Genomic DNA, 20152 nt, shown 5'->3' with positions numbered 1-20152 from the left:
TGCTTCCACATAAAATCGCCTTTAAACTAGCATCTCCCTAGGATATGCAGCTGAGGCTGCGCACAGTTGGGAGTTACAAATTGATGCTGGCAGGAAACCTTGATTAGCCAGAGTCACCATAGAAAGAATTTTATTTATAAACAACCAAACCAAGTCTGAGCAGCAATCCTCTGAATAAACCTTCTTCATCAGCACCTGCTCGCCTGCATTACTGAATTCTCTTTTTAACCCTCATAAGACTACAGTTATTACTGGCATGTTGTTTATTATTCTATATTACTCTATATAATAATCTCTATATAATATTATCCTATATAATTATCTGACTTCTATGTTGAATACAAAGCTAGAAAAATATGCATTTAGCTTATTTACACTAATTTGATTAACAATAGCTAACCAATCATCAAATGCATATATAGTAAGACTATATATGAATATTCGTATAACCATTAACCATAATTTCAACAATATTTATTGTTATTTTCACACTGAACTGAAAGGATTATCAATAACAGATACTCTAAATATAAGATTCTTTTCTCATTTAAAGTCAAATTAATAAGTAAAGTAAACTTGACATTACTGTTTTTAATAATTGCCATGGTCTTGAAACATCTGAGACATGCTAACTGGAAAGCATAAACCTATACCAGTCTGTCTATTCTTGATACGAAGTTCAGATTTTGAGCTCTGCTTTTTTCTTTTTAGAGCTGCCATGTGAATTAACTTTCCTCTTCACGGTCTTCTCCGACCGCTGTCTGTCGTCTTGTCCCTGTATGTATGCATGAATCTGAGTAGCATCATGTGTGATACTGACACAACACGTGTAAATGGTCTGTGAGTTTCCTGGGCCTCTAAACCTGTACCATGAAGGCTATAAAACTTTAATTAATAATTAAAATGAAAAAGTGCTCAATAGTTTAGCAGTTATCATTCCAGCTCAGGATAGGATAACATCTGGACCTGGACCTGGACCACAGTCCGTCTGTTAGTGACCTCTGCTTTATACAGATCAGTTATTCGTAATATATAGATAAGGTATAGCTAATTAGATCATCATAAACTCATGCAGGGCAGTTATGTCACCTCAACTTTGACTGGCCTCTTTTTCATGTGGCCACAGAAGCTAAAAGGAATGACATGCGTAAGAAATGATCAGTGTGGAGCACTTCAGAGTACTGGATACTAAGCAAAGTGTTAAGTGCAAACCCTGCGACAGGTTTGATGAATTATTTTCAGATTTGTAAAGTAAAAAAAATTATTTCGCTATGACATGCAGGGCCCTCTCAGCACCTCTTTCTCTTTTGGGCCTGGTATCAGGACCAATGGGATTATGTAATTATTGTAGGTTTTTTTTATAGTTTTTGAGGGTGGTTTTGAGAACGCATTGTCAGATACTAGTTTGGTAACACCAATAAGTACTTAAAGCCTGTGAAAAGCTGTTTGGGTATCTTGGTATCAAGGGTAAAACACTGGCATTGATACAACATTAATTGAAATGTAATCTTTCAACAAAACATTTCTGTTTATTACAACAAGCTACTGTATGATTATTAATTAACAGCAGATGCTATTAATTATTGCTTTTGTTTTTTGACAATAACTGACTTCTAAGGGTTGTGAACTGATACAGACATAACAAAGGCACAGTCGTAGCCCCCATCACGTTACTGTATGACTTACCCACCAATCAGCGTCTTCTTCTGCCAGAACCACCAGTACCTCTCCCTCACTGAAAGTGAGCTCATCATGGTGATCTGCCACACAGTCATACATGGCTTTCACCCGCTTCAGCTTTGACTTTGTCTGGAAAAGGCACACACACACGCACCTCACTTTCACTGACTGCCTGTTGCTGAAGCTGCCACGTATTACAGAAGGCAGGTCTGTACTTGCACACAAACTATGCAAGTTCAGCTGGAGACACATTATGCTACATTCTTGCATGCTAGAGGTTATGAGATGGAAAATTCGTGTGACTTCTCATGTTCTCAGGTCTACCATTGTTTATGTGTCCCACACAAGAAGCTTCCCCAGTTCTGTTTCCAGACATATTTTATTTGACCTCTGTCTACAAACACATGAGTGGCTGCCATTTTTAGCTGTGTAAACTACTTCTTGTTCTCAATGAATAATGCCTCACAGAGCCCTGACAGATGTTGTTGCTTTTACTTTATACGTAATATATAACAATATAGCACATATCACTCACACTTCTTGGTTGCTGTGATTGAAAAAATGTACTAATGGTGTAATGGTCCAGTTTCTGGGGTGCGGTTTGGTTTGGATTTCTGGCTTGGTTGGGTATGTATTTTTTTATTTTCTTAAAAAGTTAAAGATTTTAAATATGTTTTATACCTTAAAATAACATCACTGTGATGCTTCACTAATTGAACTTGGATAAAGCAGGTAGGACAACACCCTCATGAACAAAAATAATGTTATAACCAGTAATATTTGTATAACATTCTCAAATATTACTCTATCGCCTCAAGATTTTAACCATATTATTTCCAACCAAAACATAACAATAAAAGCAGTACTACAGTACTTGTAGATATATGCTATGAAATATAGCAAGCATGGTGCTTGTATATATAAAAAAATAATAAAAATGCCATTGTTAATCTGCAATTAATCATTCGCCTTACTCTGTAGGCCCAGAAGACCCTTCTTGATTTATTAAAATAATAGTGTGTGGGACAAACTCATAAAAAAAGTCACGGATTATCAGCTTAGTTGGGTCATGTTTTCATTTTCAAAACTTAAACCCTACTACTAGAAAGCCCAGTCTCTCACCAGAGTGCGTCTGGGCAGCGGATGTGGAGCACTGGGACAGGAAGACGCTGAGCTGCCGTTGGAGTCCAGGCTGAATGATCTGGGAGACGTTGGGGACAGGGCTTGGGCAAGGCGGCCTGAACTGCTGACTTGTGGAGTCTGATACAGGAAGTGACAACTGCTGCTTTCGCCATCTGCTCGAAAACCTGCAGTGCAAACAGAACTGAACTATTTCCCTTTTTTTCAAAGTTCATTGGAAGCTTAAACTTATGATGCACTGTACCAATTCACAACTGCCAGTGACTAATCTCTAATACAGTGCTCAGCAAGTACGACTGAGTACAAGGTTAATTTATTGATCTGATTTATTGAACTTAGATTTTTTATACATGTTTGTACATTGTTATAGAACTATATTTATATATATTATAAATCCATCAATATAAGTATATTTAGGTGTATTTGTCATGACAAGGTGCCAAAGCATTATTATTAGCTATTAAACAGTCACATTAGTTGCTTCTAAAACAAATCCAAGCAACATGCCCTAAAGAAGTAATTTCTACATCATTTAGTTGTTAACTAAGTCATTCAGAATGGTTTGGTGTGAAATGCCCTATTTTAGAGAAACTTACAGAGCCAGAATTGTTCACAGTGGTGGTGATAGGAACCAGATGTCTTAGGAGTTTAATGCCTCTAAAAGCTACATCATAGAAACATCTTCCACACAATGGTCAGGAATGGAATAAGGCATTGTGTAGCAGTAGTTTTAAGAAGGTTTAGCCTAAAATGTATTGTTTTAAAAACAATAGTGGACAGGTACATATAGTTGAATTCCAAGGCGAAATAGTTCCAAAAGTTTTTCAGAGTCTGCTCTGGGCTTTACAGAACTGCTTTTCACTGCCTATGTTGACATCTAGATCAGATTTGCTTGTCCAGGCTTTGATGAATGGGTGATAGAGCTTTCTCTTTCATTCCTGTGAAATTAGCTTCCAGAATACATCCGACAACAGACTTTTGGATATATTTTGCTTTATAGAATTTATATAATTGCTGTATATAATTGTTTTCTTGTTTTATTTAATTATTTATACATTATTAATAAATATCTTTATTCTTTATTATTTATCTTTTATACATTGTTTTAGATTATATTATAGTATTTATTTTATCTTGGAAATATTATTAGTATTAGTAGTAGCAGTATGTTAATATGGTTTATAGATTCGACAGAAATGTATTTATTTTACTCCAGAAAAGCTACATGTTTTGGCACTTTAAATAAAATCTGCATTTTATTTATGTTATTAAATTTGTAACGCTTTTTGTAGCATTACTAAATTTGTAGCTACCACTAATAAATAGTAATAAAACTAGTATATCCTAGAATATTAAAAGCAAATAAAGTTTTCAGTAAGAATAGAGTAAGAATAGAGTTATACAGGCTGATCGAAGATTTTGTTGTATTATCAAGAGAGGTTATTTAAAGTTTAAAAAATAAGTAGATTTGTACATGTGTTTCAAGCGCTCAGGTTTCTACACACATTTTGGGCTAGCTTCTGGAGGCTTTCAGCTTCTGGGGGCTGGTACACCTGCCTGTTTGGCCATGGCCTAGTATGTTGGCAACCTGCCAAAGCTGAACTTGAACGAACACCTGCCAAGTTCAGTGGAGGGCGTCGTCATTGTATGACTTTTAATAAATGCTACATAAACATAACAAAACATAACATAATAAAAAGGTAAATTATTAATAATGTTAATATGTTCAACCACGCCTACTGTGGTTGTGATACTGTTTTCACAAAAATCAATTGTCAGTGTCATTCGATTAGGACACAACCCACCCCCAATGTTTAACCCATGTGCACAATAAAAACCTATTTAAAGCAGTTTTAATCACACCCAAACCGCATGAAACAAGTGAATAAAAAACGCTAGGGTGCTCACCTCGCTCGGGCAGCTCAGACAATGAGTTGAGTGCAGTCATGGTGTACTTGGGAGACCCTGAGCTGAAATAATCTTATTATCAGCAATAACATTCTTAGCATTATGTACATGCAATGCTGTTCAGTTTAGAGAGAAAAGATACAATCAAATATATAATAATCCATGCACAAAGTATTTAATACTTCAAGTAAAGAGTTATTCGCTATCTCACCAACAGAGGCCAGAATTTACTTTATCTTTTAAGGTGCCAGTACTTACACACACTTTTGAACAGTATCGTGAATGCTGTAGCCTCGTGGACTGGCCGGCACTCCATAATCTACCAAAGAAGGTCAACATGTTCTGACATTAACTCAGTCACCATTAGTCAGAACCACTGTTTTAATAAAAGTAACGGTACAGGTAGTGTGTGAGCTGTAAACAACGTTTACGTGCAACCACTATGTTAGAACATGTTAAAGGTGCACTAGAATAGAGAGCATAGTTGAATGAGGAGAGTTTGGTACATGGAAGTAACATATTGTGAATCTCAAACATATTCATCTTTAAATGCTAATTCTGCATTACTAAAATTACATTTACACCCTAAAATGTATGTACACCAGCGTTTTCCCTAGTCCAAGATGAAACAACAGGTAGAGGCAACTACCTGAGACTATGGTGTTGGTTACTTTTGTTTAGTAATGCTGCTGAACACAAATACCACTGCCAGATTCTTCTAGATAAGAAAAATGCATGTAAACAAAACGGAAAAGTGGGTTTTAGGAATAAATTTCTCCTTAGGAACAGTTGGTTAATAAGGCCTATTTTTCTTGTTACAGTGCTACAAACACATTGGGGCATGATTGCCAATGTCGATTTTGTGTGAGCAATTGCAGTGCCTTGCTGTAAACCAGCTACTCAGAGCAGAGTTCATCAAACTATTCACAAGACCACCATAAAAGGAACAAGCTTGCTTCATTCTAGGACAAAATCCTAGGGCTGCTTTAGAGACTAATTTAAAATGGAATATTTCTATGGCACCTAAGTTTAATGTAGGTACTTTATCATCACATTCATGTACTTAACTTCAGGGTAGATTAATGTAATGAGATGCCAAGGTGTTAAATAAATAATCATTTGTTTAAAGAAATTCATAGTTTTTGTTTTTTGCAGGTGTATGTGTATACCAGCATATCCTGGCCGCGAGCCTCCGTGGGGGCTGAGAGGAACCTGAGGAGACGGCTCAGAATATGTCCGCTTGTGCCGGATCACCAGAGGAGGAGGAGGAGTTCTTTTCTTACTGAAGCTGACCTCTGTCCATCCATCTGGTGGACTGACAGGGGGAGGAGGGGGAGGAACATTTGGAGCTTTTGAGGAGACAAGAAAGAAGAACATCAGCTTTACCACTAGCAGCATAATTTGACAAACAATCTGATAGTGTCAACAGCAGTTTCTTACCCCTGACTCTAGGGGGTAGTGGTGGCGCAGGTGATGATGGTGGGGGTGGTGGGGGGCTGTCCAGGCTGCGAGTGTGAGGGCTAGGAATACTGTACACATCTCGTTTGTGCTCGCCTCGTCCCAGAGCTAGCCGGCGGCCCACGCTGAATATTCCCCCAGCGCTGCGGTCCTGAGAGCCACTGTGGTACAGGCTGAAAGGCCGGCTTGACCTGTCCTTCTTCACTGGGCCTGACTGTGAATACAATTATACAGTACACAAAGATACTGGTTCAGGTAAATGCACAAATCCTTATTGGGCGTTGTATATTAAAGGTACATTGTAGTTTTGTGTTAATCTTAAGCGGTATAATTCGATAACTATGATTGTTTATATTTATGATACTATATCTTACCCATACATATGTGCCTCAAACCACTAAAAGAATTCTATGTGAAATAATGAACAGCTAAGGTTTGAAAAAATTAGGTTTACCAAAAAAAAAAAAATTAGGTTTACCAATATGATTTCTATTTGCTAAATAAAAAGAGGGTCTGTAATTTTTATCATAGGTACACTTCAACTATGAGACACAAAATAATAAAAAAAAAATCCAGGAAATCACATTGTAGGATATTTCAAGAATGTATTTGTAAATTATGGTGGAAAGTAAGTATTTGGTCAATAACAAAAGTTCAACTCTTTTGATGTTTTGGGGCTGTCTCTGGGCAACACAGATATTCTCTCCACAAATTTCGGCTATGCCACTCCAGGACCTTGAAATACTTTTTACAGAGCCACTCCTTCGTTGCCCGAGCGTTGAGTTTGGGATCATTGTCATGCTGGAAGACACAGCCACGTTCCATCTTCAATGCTCTCACTGATGTAAGGAGGTTTTGGTTTAAAATCTCACAATACATGGCCTGTTCATTCTTCCATTAACACGGATCAGTAGTCCTGTCCCCTTTGCAGAAAAACAGCCCCAAAGCATGATGTTTCCACCACCATGCTTCACAGTAGGTATGATGTTCTTGGGACTCAACTCAGCATTCTTCTTCCTCCAAACACAATGAGTTGAGTTTTTACCAAAAAGTTCTATTTTGGTTTCATCTGACCACATGATATTCTCCCAGTCCTCTTCTGGATCATCCATTTGCTCTCTGGCAAACTTTAGACAGGCCTGGACATGTACTGACTTAAGCAGGGGGACACGCCTGGCACTGCAGGATTTGATTCCCTCTTGGCGTAATGTGTTACTGATGGTAGCCTTTGTTACTTTGGTCCCAGCTTTCTGCAGTTCATTCTTCAGGTCCCTCCGTGTAGTTCATGATCATTTTGACCTCACGGCATGAGATCTTGCGTGGAGCCCCAGATCAAGGGAGATTATCAATGGTCTTGTATGTTTTCCATTTTTTACAATTGCTCCCACAGTTGATTTAATCACACCAACCTGCTTGCCTATTGTACATTCACTTCCCACCCTGGTGCAGGTCTACAGTTTTTTTCCTGGTGTCCTTAGACAGCTCTTTGGTCTTGGCTCTTTGGTCTTTGGTCTTGGTTTGGAGGTGCTATTAATACAGGTAACAAGTGGAGGACAGAAGAGCTTCTTAAAGAATAAGTTACAGGTTTGTGAGAGCCAGAAATCTTGCTTGTTTGTGGGTGACCAAATACTTATTTCTTTATTTACAAATCATTTCTTGAAAAATCCTACAATGTGATTTCCTGATTTTGTTTTTTTTATAATTTTGTCTCTCATAGTTGAAGTGTACCTATGATGAAAATTACAGACCTTTCTCATCTTTCTAATTAGGAGAACTTTTTACAGACTAAATACTTCTGACTAAATACTTTTTTGCCCCACTGTATATGTATATATTTGTGTGTTTGTGTATAACAACAATTGTTAATAAGAGCTCAGTGTAAACTTTGGCTGCTAGGCAAAATATTGTATATTTTGTGATATTAAACATAGCTTATACCAACATTATACAAAAGTACAACATTTTCAGTGGATAAATGTGGAATTGTCATTATGGTAATACATTTGAACAAAATCTAAAAAAGCATATTCACCTATCCAAGAGAAATTAAAACTAAATATAAAACTAAAATATTAAAACAATATTAAAACTAACCTTGTCTTCCAGGTCGTCATCACTTTCATACAAATCGTCCTGCCGTAGTCTCCACTCGTACTCCACATGGATGTGCATGTTGAACTGGTTGTTCTGAGACTGCTGGATCTAAACAATGCACATGGTAACCACACTTTAAAACAGACAAATAATAAACACTTTGTTTTCTAAGGACTATTAAAGTAATAAAGAAAACATTAGGTTTAACATTAAAGCTAGCTGATAAGGACAGTCCTATTCCAGAGTACCAGTAAAATGTATCACACGATTCATCATCATCTTAGACATTTTGGTATATAAATAGCAAAACTAAAACGTACATAATACTGTATATCACACAATGATTTTGAATAATTAAAAAACATTTTTTTTAGAACTATAGTGTTCTAAAAGTTTGAAACTGTTGATCAAGTCACTACTAATGCTATAGTAAATTATCCAAATTACTATGTGTGTGTTGTTAAAAGTTAAAAGTTCTTTTAACATTAACAGACAATATTTTGAGACAATATTTCTGATTGTAGTAATTTCATTATTTTATTGTTTTATTATTACAACAGTAAATATTAAGAAAAAGCCCTATAGGTAGCCCTGTGTTCCAACTTTTAGTGATATTTAATTGTAATAAAAGAAATGAAACCCTGCGCAGCATACCAGCTCTTCACAGTGAGTGTGCTTTAGTCTTCGAGCAATGTCCAGAGGAGTCTCTCCATTTTCATTCTCTATGAGGACAAAATAATTGCCATCAGCCCCCTCTCAAAACCATCATTCAAATTATATAATTAACTACTCACAATAAGCCAATAATCCAAATGGGCAAGTTTACTAGGCAATCAGCCTCACTTCAGAGGACGTCAACATGTGTTATTCAGCTATTAACTATTAACATGCAGATGAGGAAATGGCAACTGTATTATATTCACTGTTCCTAAGAGATGGGTGATGTGACAATAGGTTTTCATTCTCATAAATGATGCCACAATAAACATTTTGTGTATATATTCAGTAGTACTTTCAAAACTCTAAACAACTAACTTTTATAAACCTAATATAAATTAAATTTTGTTCTGCTTAACTGGATGTAGTAAAACATAGAACTGATAAAAAAGAGCAGGTAAAGATATGAGCAGCTGTAGAATGAGCAAGTAAATTTATGAGCAGCTAGAGAATGAGCAGCTAAAGAATTTGCAGCTATAGAATCAGCAGGTATAGAATGAACAGCTATAGAATAAACAGTTATAGAATATGAGCGTGTATATAATAAGCGCATATACAATGAGCGCATATATAATGAGCGTGTATATAATGAGCGCATTTAAAATAAGTAGGCATAGAATGAGTAGGTATAGAAAAAGCATGTATAGAATGAGAAGGTATAAAATGAGCACACATAGAATGACCGATAAAGAATGAGCAAGTATAGAATAAGCAGCTAAAGAATCAGCAGGTATAGAAAGGGCAGCAATAGAATGAGTAGCTATAGAATAAACAGTTATATAATATAAGCGTGTATGTAATGATTGTGTATAGAATGAGTAGTTATAGAGTGAGTAGGTATAGAATGAGCAAACACAGAATGACCACATATGATGTGCATCTATAAAACAAACAGCCATAGATTAACAGCTAAAAAATACCTATAAAACGAACAGCTAAAGAGTGAGTAGCTACACTTACACCTTTGAAAATCTCCCACCTCTATTAGTTTTTGGACGCTTTTGGACTGAATGAAATGCAGTGTGAAACATTTGAATAAATGTATTCACTCACTGATATGTGTGTTGGCCTTGGCTCTAAGCAAGAGCTTAAGGCACTCAGTTTTGTTCTGCAGGCAACAGTAATGCAGCGCAGTGTTACCCCGCACTGTCTGTGCATCCAGATTATTACTGAAACAAAGTAAACACCAGATTATTACTGAAACATATATTTTGCTTTCTCCTCTTTTATTTAAAGGTTAAAATAGGACAGAAGCTCAATAAAAGCAAAAGAACGCCAGAGGTAAATTAGCTTTCACAGTCGTGCCCACTAAAGCTGTCGAATGTCCAGATGGTCTACCACTTTCTCTCTCAGGCATTCTAACATTTACAAATGACTGACTTCACTCTCCTTGAAACGCTTTCAGCCCTAATGCCCCAAGAGTGGCACTGCATGTGGCTTAGCCGACATTGCAGAAAGCTGCAATATGCAAACAAGCCCTTCAATTAAAACATTCATGTAATCTAACAAAAAAATGACTTTTTTGTTCAAAACAACAGAGGTCTTCAACCATGTTACATTAAATTGTGTGTAATCTCTAAATATTTTTAGCCATAAATATATTTTTATCATATACAGTATCCAGTAAATACAGTATTTTTAACTGTTTAAGACAAGTAATTTGTCATTAAATTGCACTTTTGGTGTTCCAGACCTGGCTAGTGCGCCCCCAAGTGATTAAAAATTATGGACACTCTCATTGGTCACCATGGAGGCAGAAAAGTCTCTGATTACATGCTTTCTACCCTGCCCACACCTTACTAAGCCCTGCCTCTGCATGCAGCACTAGCTGCAACAAACATTTATTTCTCAGTTAACCTATTAACCTGTTGTTCCATTAAACTACTAATGTCATTATTTGTTGCAGCCGGCTTTTGTTTACACATCATGAGCCAGGTGAATAATATCATAGCCTCACCAATTATGTACCAGAAAGTCCACCATGTGCAGGGAGGTCCGGTCAGCCAATAAAACGGCAAGGTGCAGTGCAGTCTCCCGTTTTTCCTTGATGGAAAAGAGAGGCATATTACAGACTCGTTTCATGCTGCATCTCATTTCATGCAGTTAATACCAGGGCAAGAAAACTGATAGCTCTCTCAAAATGAGTATTTTTATACATGCAAAACAGTTGCTCATCAACAGTGATCACAGAAATAGTAGTCTTATTTAAAATTTGTAGTAAAGTCACACAATATAAAGAAAAGGTGCTTTCGAATAGTTAAATCATGTGAAAAAACAATTTACTATGACGGCAATGATATGCAAATACATGACATCCACAGGAATGTTTGTGCATGTATGCATGTGAGTACCTGCAGTGGGCTGGGCAGTGGCAGGCTTAGGTCCAGTTTTTCAGCGTAAAGCTGCAGCAGGCTGAAAATGTCCCGGCTGTGCACAGCCTCCTGTAGGCGGCGCCGCAGAGTGTCTGGAGAACCGCCACTACGCTGGGCAAACTGACACTCCAGATACTTTGCCAGTATAAAGTCTTTACGTATCACCCTTCACATAAACACACACATACATACCAAGGATAAGCCATAATGATTCAATTAGCATAAGAATTCTGCAACAATGTAGACTGATTCTGTAACAAATGTAGCTGATTCTATAACAAATGTAGATTGACAGTTACACTTTGATGTGTATTATTAATCAAAGTACTTCAATTAATAATTGCTCTTTGGAAAGCTTAGTAGTTTAAATATATTCCAAAACAATTGAAATAGTATTGGTACCTGTTGACACCTGGAACACTGCAGAAGCTAAGCTATTGTGACCCTAATTCTAGTTATAATTATAAGAAAGCTTCAGTAATGCATAACCCAAAATCTGTAGGTGTTATTGCAATCACATTGAGCATGTCACACTTTCTATTGCAATATCCTACATGTAAAACAAATATACAATATTTGACATGTACGCACATTTATTCAGTATAAAAAGCAGCACTGTGTGTATGTAGCTATAAGCTGAATGTTGTTTGCTGTGGTCAGAGGTTGTAGCCCAGGGCTTAATTCCAGACGCTAAAGTCATTATGGAGAACAGATGGTCAGATACAGTGTAACAGCCTAGGCTATTATCCACTAAATCCTCTATACGCCTCTGTAGTGTTTCTCTATGTTATTTTAGGACATGCGCAGGATGGAGACACATAGTGGCCATATAGCCTTTTTATATCTGATATAACTGAACATGCATCTCCTTAAAGCGCAAAGCAAGAATTGTCATTTCTTTCTCCTGGACCTTTCTAATTCGTGCAACAACTAAAGGACATGCTTTTCATGAGCATTTTACAAGCTGAGGAATACAGCACCGACATCTGAAGTAAAAGAAAACATGCAGATAAATAGCATATATAATAGTAATATAACAGGATATCACACAAATATGACATGGTTTACACTGTTCTCATGAGCATTTTCCTGCTTCATTAAAATTGTTGTGGTGTCCTCACAGATCAGACTAATTATGAAATGTTTTCCTTTATGATGTGTGGCATTTACATTTGTTAAGCTAATTCTATTTCCAATTTGATTCTGATTCTACACTGATCAGAATTGTAATTCCACCCTGAACATGACTCTACTTTGATTCAGATTTTACTTTGATTTTGCTATAAATCGAATTCTAATTCTGATTCCACCTTAATTGTGATTCTACTTTGATTTAGAATTAGATTCTATTACTAGATAGAATACTAGATACTTTGATTCTGCTATGATTCTGATTCTTATTCCACTCTGATGTTGATTCTCCTCTCATTCAGGTGTGCTTAAGTAGAAAAAGCACAATACTGTTAAAATTGCAATGGGGACATACTCTGGAATAATGCAATCTGTGGTCGATCACCAGGAAATAAGTGTGCGCTTTACACACACACACACACACACACACACACACAGAAACCAGTGTCCATACCAGAAATATTTTATAGTGTTAACATTTTCAACAGAACATTTTTGTTTCTTCCAAATACAGAATCAGCATTCAGTTTACACTAGTGTTAAACATGGTTTGCGTAATCAGATTGTGATCCAATTGCAATGCATCCTGAGTGAGTCTTTTAAGTGTGCTTTTCATATTGTCAGGTGAATTTCAAATGTGATCCGATCACAGAAAACCCAAGGTGTAAGGTGTGAACAGCCTCTGACATGTACTGTCAATTGGATCCTACTTTGCTTCTATTCTGACTCTGATACTTCTCAATTTCCGTTCAATTCCATTCTGATTCTGGTTGTTGTATTGGTGTACAGTGAGACTGTTGGACTGGCTTGTTGTGGCTTCAGCTTGCGAGATGGAGGCTTCTGACAGCCGAAAAGCAATTCCAAACTGCCCATCACTCACATGTCACTTTCTGCAGATGGCTTCAGAGACGGACTGGGGAGGCTGGCCTCAACAATTTCATTAAACCCTGAGTTCCCCACATTCCTCGCCAACTAGACAGAGACATGGAGACAGAGAGAGTAAGTCTGAGAAAGAGTGAGACAGACAGAGTGAGTGAGGGCAAGAGAGAGACAAAGAGAAAGAGAGAGCAAGATAGAGAGGGAGAGAGAGAGAGAGAGAGAGAGAGAGAGAGAGAGAGAGAGAGAGAGAGAGAGATAGAGCACGAGAATCTGCCAAAATTACATTTACAAAACTGTCCTCTTAACTCAAATGTAGTCAATCAGCGATGTGGGGTGTAAACACATCGCTCTCTTAGCTCATAGACCACACTTATGTTAAAGGAGAAATGTATAAGACTGTAAAAGTGACCAATAAAATTTTATTGGATATGATTTTGAAAATCACCTCACCAGCAGTTCAGAAGTACCCAGTTTGTCCAGAGAGAGGGACTGTATGCGTGAATGATGGACACCCATCTCCCGATGGATCCCTGAACACTCGATACACGTCAGAATACCCAGATTGGTGGAGATCCATGTAGGATCTGAAAACAAACCAGCCAGCACATAATCAGGGTCTTTTGAAAACCATGCACCGCCAAAACAAGAAGGAAAGTACTTTAAAGCACATTAATGTAATTGTGTAATTTGTATTGGTCCATTTGTTCAAATAATGTAAAGGACAGCTGACTCTGCAAAGTAGACTGCAAGGTGGACTTCACATGGTAGTCAGTCATTTTATGGTTTATTTTACAAGTATGGTTTCAAACCACAGGGAGCGAAAACATTCACTTGGAAGGGAACTGGAACTGTGTAGGTAAAACTGTAAATAACTGTTTATGACATTGCAGTAAGTTGCAGCAAAGTCATGCATGTTTATTCAAGAACGAATGGCGCTTTATGTTTGATGATGCTGCAAAACGTTACGAATAAAGGTATTTAATCAACTGCAGTGCCCTTCATTCATATCCCATGTCTATTGTTAAGGGAATATAAGGCACTGCTCAGGGACCTGTGGAATGCAATAATTGGCCTCGTCCTCTCTGGGTGGGTAGGATGGTCCTCCCTTCCCTGCTCACCCAGCATGACACATATGACATAGCCACATAAATAACTTTATTATAAAGCCACATATTTAAATAACTTTAAGTCACTTTAAAATCATGTTGATGCTCAACTGACCTGTAACAGGAAGAACAGTGTCTCTGCTCTCCAGGCTTGGCTCACTGCTAACTGCACTATACAACTTGGATGAAGTGGGCAGGAGTAATTTTTGTGTAAATTTCAGTAATATTACTCTACCTCGTCAGTCTACATTTTTCTTTTACTTTCAGTGACGGTTCTGTAGCTTGCAGATTGCCCAGAAATGTGTGTGTAAAGCATATCCTGTAGTGGTGTCTCAAAGTGCAAATTACACTTCCCGACTGTAGAGGGAGGCTGGGAGCAAGAAATGCCAATTCTTGCTTGATGCTGCTTTAAAAGGTTCTTCAAATTGACACTATATTACACTATTATGACACTATTTATATCTATTATACACATGTTTCTTCATGGAACTACTACAGCATCACTCATAGAGCTATTTGAAGCACCTTCCCTTGTCAAAGCCTGTGAACTATGCTCCTCTCCCAGTTTCCAAGCCCACCTGCTCAGATTTCGCTATGGCTTGTAGGGAAAATTGCTAAATAGAGCAGCTTTACTCCTACTGCCCAGTTGCTGTATTCTAGGTGGGCTGCACTGGATGATGGGTATAAGGGATACAATGAAATTGAGTTAATTTAGTTGGCAATAACATTACCTTTCAGTGTTGTCATACAGGACGTTCTCACCCATGGGAAGAAGTACTGTTGTATTATATGTATAACATTTTGTCAGTAGCTAAAAAGCCACTATAAAACAATGCAGTAGGTAGGTCTAAAGTACAGTATATGTGTGTAGGAAGAAGGTGTGCTCTAAATTCCCCCCCCCACTTCAGTCGCCCACCTCAGAAACCTCTTCAGGCTCTTACCTGGAGCTCCGCAGTCACAGCAGACATTATTCCCCGGCATGCGGAGGATGTCCTCAGTGATAGCGCGAGTTAAATCCTCCACACTGCTTTCTCCACCTGTCTTACGCTCGTCCAGAGCTACATTCAATGCCTCCTGTTTACTGTTAGTCAGCACAGAGATCCACCTGAAACACACAAAATTTACATTTCAACATTCAGTCTCAGTCTCAATATTGGTATGACTTAGAATGTGTTTTTTAAATATACCATGAATACACAAATGTCACTGTAGGAACTATTTACATAGTAGTGGAATACAGAAAAAACACAATACTTCAAGCCTTTTGGAGGTAATTTTTCTTTTGGGAATTAGCCAGGAAATAAGCCAAAAAAGGGTTTTGATTGAATATTAATATTATCATTTATAATGGATTCTGACATTCTAAATAATGCAACCTAAGGCCTTTGAATAAATGCATTGAATGCAATTTACACCCGTAAAACACACACACACACACACACACACACACACACACACACACACACACACACACACAATCAATAAATGCAGAGGCACACTTGCATTTAAAATAGCATGTTCTGCAGTGTTGCAAAAAGCTGAAATGCAGATCAGCACTGCTTTCGTAAATTATGCAGAGCACAACCTCATGAAACCACAAGGGGGCTTTAGTATGACTCTGGCCCTGTACTGTACATGCTAGGTCAATATGTGGTTGCTTTGTTTCACACATACAGCTTCCTTCCACATGGTTCAAGGTGTTGAAGTCACCAGCAGTTAATGAGGTTAAAGGAATAGCACTGGTACAATGTGCTAATATTGCTAACAGTGAATGAAATCATACAGCCAGTAATTAGCATAATGGGAATGACTTTCTGTTAATGGGAGACTGACTACAAGCTTCCTTTCATAATTAGCTATCATGGCGTGTTATTCCTGTTACGTTAATGATGCTAAGGGAGCTCAGGGAATTCAGTATTCTCGTACACAAAAAACACAACTTTTATCTGTAAATACTTTTCATGTAGAGCAATGTAATTTCTTGGTGCCTCACCAAACATGTACAACATAATCAATCATACTTTCCTTCCTAAACTTGATGAACTTACTCTTGTTTGGCGATAACTATGTTGATGTGAAATATTTTATTAGTGCGGAAATAACGTACACATTCAAATCAAGTAATGTCATGCTTGTAATGGTTTAAATTGCTTCTCAAAAGCATTCACTGCAGCTTTGTTTGCCTGTTTTGAAAGAAGCTATCAGAACCCCTTTCCATTCCTGGGTCTTTGCCTTTGCCATTTAGCAACAGATAAACAGGCAGATGCATTTTCATCACAACACAGAGAAAACTGTCTAGAGAAAAGATATCACATGTTTCAAAGACGTTCCTTATTGAGTAAAAAGAAGATTCAGTCTTCCAGCAACTTGGAAAGGGCAACACTGTGAAGTATGTGTGTGTGTGTTTGAATTGACAATAGTTCTCTCCTATATGATTGAATCCACACTTCAGCTGATAGTCACATGAGTGTGGGTTGAGCCTGGAGGCCAAATACACACAGACACACACAGAGAGAGCTCTCTGCTTTGATTAAAACACTCCAAAGACACTTCACAGCATACGCCCTGTCTGCAAATTAAAATGATAGTTTGGAGAAAATATAATATAAACCCTGAACTCCTAAACTCAAAATGTAGTCAATACACAATAAGATTTAAGTTTGCTTTAGCTTTGCACTGGGGGTAAGAAGCTAACAAATAATGTAAGTAAATATAATCTTACATTGCTTGTAATCTACACATCTATTGCAAAACTAACATCAGACATATCTGAGCTGAATTAGGGTAAGGAGTGTAAAATTACATTTATACACTAAATGTCAGCCCACACTCTCTTCACTTTCATAACTAGAGGACTGTCAAAATCAACATCAAATAGAACCCTGTGGGACTCCACAAGATATGCTAAACTAAAATGTTACAGTTTCAGCATTAGGATTCAATACTGAATTATACTACGAATTATAATTCTAGAGCTCAACAAGTTTAGCTTTATTGCTCAGCATCTCCTCACACTTAATATCTTAATATCTACTCTATCATTGGTGTGCCTCAGCAGTTATTTGTGATTTAGCAGACTATATGTTTATTCCACTGCAGCCTGAGCTTTCTGTTTTTGGTTGACAAATGTGTAATCCAACATGATTTTCTTCTGCTGCTGCCCATTAGTCTCGAGGTTGGATGTGTTGTGCATTCTGAGATGCTTTTCTGCTCACCACAATTGTACAGAGTGGTTATCTGTTTTACTGTAGGCCTCACACATCATTTCTATTTGCAGGACTAGTAATCACTAGATGTCTTTCTTTAATTCTCAATTCTGCCAACAACAATCATGCCTTTTTTTACTGAGATCACAATGTTTAACCATTCTGACAGTTGATGTGAATGAATAAAAATACTCACGCCACACAGTCAGGCTCATCCTCAGCCAGAAAGTGATATGTGCGGTTATCTGAAAAGAAGATGCCAGACGGCAAACACGTTACACACTGGAAAACAGTCACACAAAGACAACAAACATTAGGTGTTTAAGCTGGCTTCAACACTAAGGCTAAAAAAGGCTTGTGTAAACATCTCACACCCAGAAAACCCCTACACCTAGTTTCTCAAGCTCTACACATGACTAGCTGAGAAGCGTTAACACACCTGAGATCACACTGACTAAAATAGAGACAGAAGTTGACAGGAAGCCTTGAAACCATACTAAAGAAGAACATCAATTAATCTATGTAAATTATTCAAAGTATAATACACTGTCTAGTGTTTAACAGTGAATGAACACTTATAGCAGTAACATTACATTACATTTTTCAGTCTTAAAGTAACAAAAAAAGTTTTATAAGTTTTATATAATGTCTTGTCTTGCACTTTACCGTTACTTTACTTTGCCATATTGCTCACAGTCTTGTGGACTTCAGCAAACCTGCAAGTCCAAATACACCTACGCTGCTGTGTGGCATTAAAGAATGATATATCTAATTATAGTAGTGGTTACGTAGCATGTTACGTGCGCTCCACGTGTGGCCAATGTAAGCAGAATTACATAGTTAACCTGAGGAACAGTGTGAGAGTTTGAAAATTTAAAGATTTTTATTTGGATTGTGACAGAAACTACTACTTTGAGTGAGCAAACATATGAACAGGTACACCATATGGACAAAAGAGACACTCACTCATTCTTTGTTTCTTTTCCGAAAAAGAGTTTATCCTGCTTTGTTGGAGTAACTGTCTCTGTACTGTTCAAGTAATGCAAGTAATGCATCCCAAAAGTACTCGATTGAGCGCCATCATTCCAGAGAACACAGTTCCACTGCTCCACAGCTCAATACTGGGATACTTTATACCCTGCTATAAGCATGGAGCCTGAACCCATACTGAAGTAAAGCCAATAAATCTATGTACATTACTCAAAGTAAAATACACTATCTAGTTTGTGGATATGTCATACAACAAAACCATCAAGCAGGGTGCAAATAGGTTCATGTTTAGCTGCTCCAGAGTCCTTTTCTATTTGCAATACTTCCCAACAGGGACTAGTTGTGTGTGTGCAATTGCACATCTATGTTAGCAATGAGTGCTACTTTAAGTAGCTGACGGCATTAATTTGAAGGGGTGCCCACAAACATTTGAACATAAAGTGTATATACTTCACAAACTATGGATCTTTCAGCTAATATCTCAAGACAAATCCAACCAAGTTCTGCCAGAAGCTTACTGATAGCAATCAAAAGGTTCTGGTCTAGATGCAACTAAAGGACATTTAACCAAATATTAGGTGTGCTGTTTGTATATTTTTTACCCTGTATGTACAACATTTTTCTTTACAAACAAAACTATTTATAACATAACATTTTCAAAATAGATGTAGCAGGTAGCTCTACAGTTAATGTCAAAGAACATGTATCTATCATCAGAAAAAGATTTTCATGGGTGGTGTGCAAGGAGAAAACTCTTGTCAAAAAAGAAAAAAGACATCAGGCCAAGACTCAAGGTTCATCTGTCCAAAGCACACTTTATAGAAATCCTGGTCTTTGTCAAGGTGTTCTCTGGCCAACTTCAGTCTTGCCCTGATGTTTACCCTGAGGCAGCTGTCGCCTACCAGTACGACCAGCAGGTCAGACTGGATGAGTAGGTGACTATTTACTCGGAGAAGTAATGTTCTAATTATCTGCACCTGATTCTAATTTTAAACATTTTAAGCTTTTCATGCTGTGCCCTAAACTTTGCATGACTATAATACTTAATACTAATACTAATACTATTTTTTGCTCTCATAAAAAAAGAAAAACATATAGCTTCATCATGACCTACATGTCAACACACTGTGACCCACAGATTCAAAACCACAGATAGAACATTATGGGCAAACCTCACACTAAAGTGGAACATTTAGTAAGTCAAAAATAGAAACAGATACCCTCAGAAACCAATGATGGGTTCACTATATAAAACACACTTTTCAAATATATAATAAGAGTATGATGTCAAGATTTATGAGTTGGACTGAACAACTAAAGCTTGAGGACAGAGTAGTTGTAACTTACGTGAGATGAGGTCAAAGCATTTTTTATCCTCCAGACTCGGTTTGACCTGGCACGTGAGGAGGTTCAGTTTGGCCGGAGGTTTATTAGGCTGGAAGGAAGAAACAAGAGGGCACATGATCTCACA

The 20152-nt window shown here is 37.4% G+C and overlaps 1 protein-coding gene across 5 annotated transcripts in view; it reads right to left on the bottom strand.

Annotated features, from left to right (window-relative positions):
- The window catches only part of unm_sa1614 (un-named sa1614), a 63127-nt gene that overhangs the window by 3267 nt on the left and 39708 nt on the right, over positions 1–20152 (bottom strand). For 2 of the 5 annotated variants that reach the window (XM_072665446.1, XM_072665448.1), the window contains 16 exons: positions 20029–20116; positions 17888–17936; positions 15427–15590; positions 13830–13963; positions 13381–13472; positions 11349–11535; positions 10955–11040; positions 10051–10166; positions 8935–9002; positions 8281–8388; positions 6169–6400; positions 5898–6077; positions 4987–5047; positions 4729–4790; positions 2803–2987; positions 1687–1809 (listed from right to left, as the gene is read on the bottom strand). In XM_072665446.1, the coding sequence (XP_072521547.1) occupies positions 1687–1809; positions 2803–2987; positions 4729–4790; positions 4987–5047; positions 5898–6077; positions 6169–6400; positions 8281–8388; positions 8935–9002; positions 10051–10166; positions 10955–11040; positions 11349–11535; positions 13381–13472; positions 13830–13963; positions 15427–15590; positions 17888–17936; positions 20029–20116 (1935 nt within the window). Of the gene's footprint in view, positions 1–1686; positions 1810–2802; positions 2988–4728; positions 4801–4986; positions 5048–5897; positions 6078–6168; positions 6401–8280; positions 8389–8934; positions 9003–10050; positions 10167–10954; positions 11041–11348; positions 11536–13380; positions 13473–13829; positions 13964–15426; positions 15591–17887; positions 17937–20028; positions 20117–20152 lie in introns of those variants that run through there. The other 3 variants (XM_072665447.1, XM_072665450.1, XM_072665449.1) reach the window with 3 other exon arrangements.

The sequence above is a fragment of the Salminus brasiliensis genome, chromosome 21 (assembly GCF_030463535.1).
Source record: "Salminus brasiliensis chromosome 21, fSalBra1.hap2, whole genome shotgun sequence".
Taxonomy (NCBI): domain Eukaryota; kingdom Metazoa; phylum Chordata; class Actinopteri; order Characiformes; family Bryconidae; genus Salminus; species Salminus brasiliensis.
Note: the sequence above shows the minus strand (reverse complement) of the source record. Positions and strands in the feature narration are given on the sequence as shown.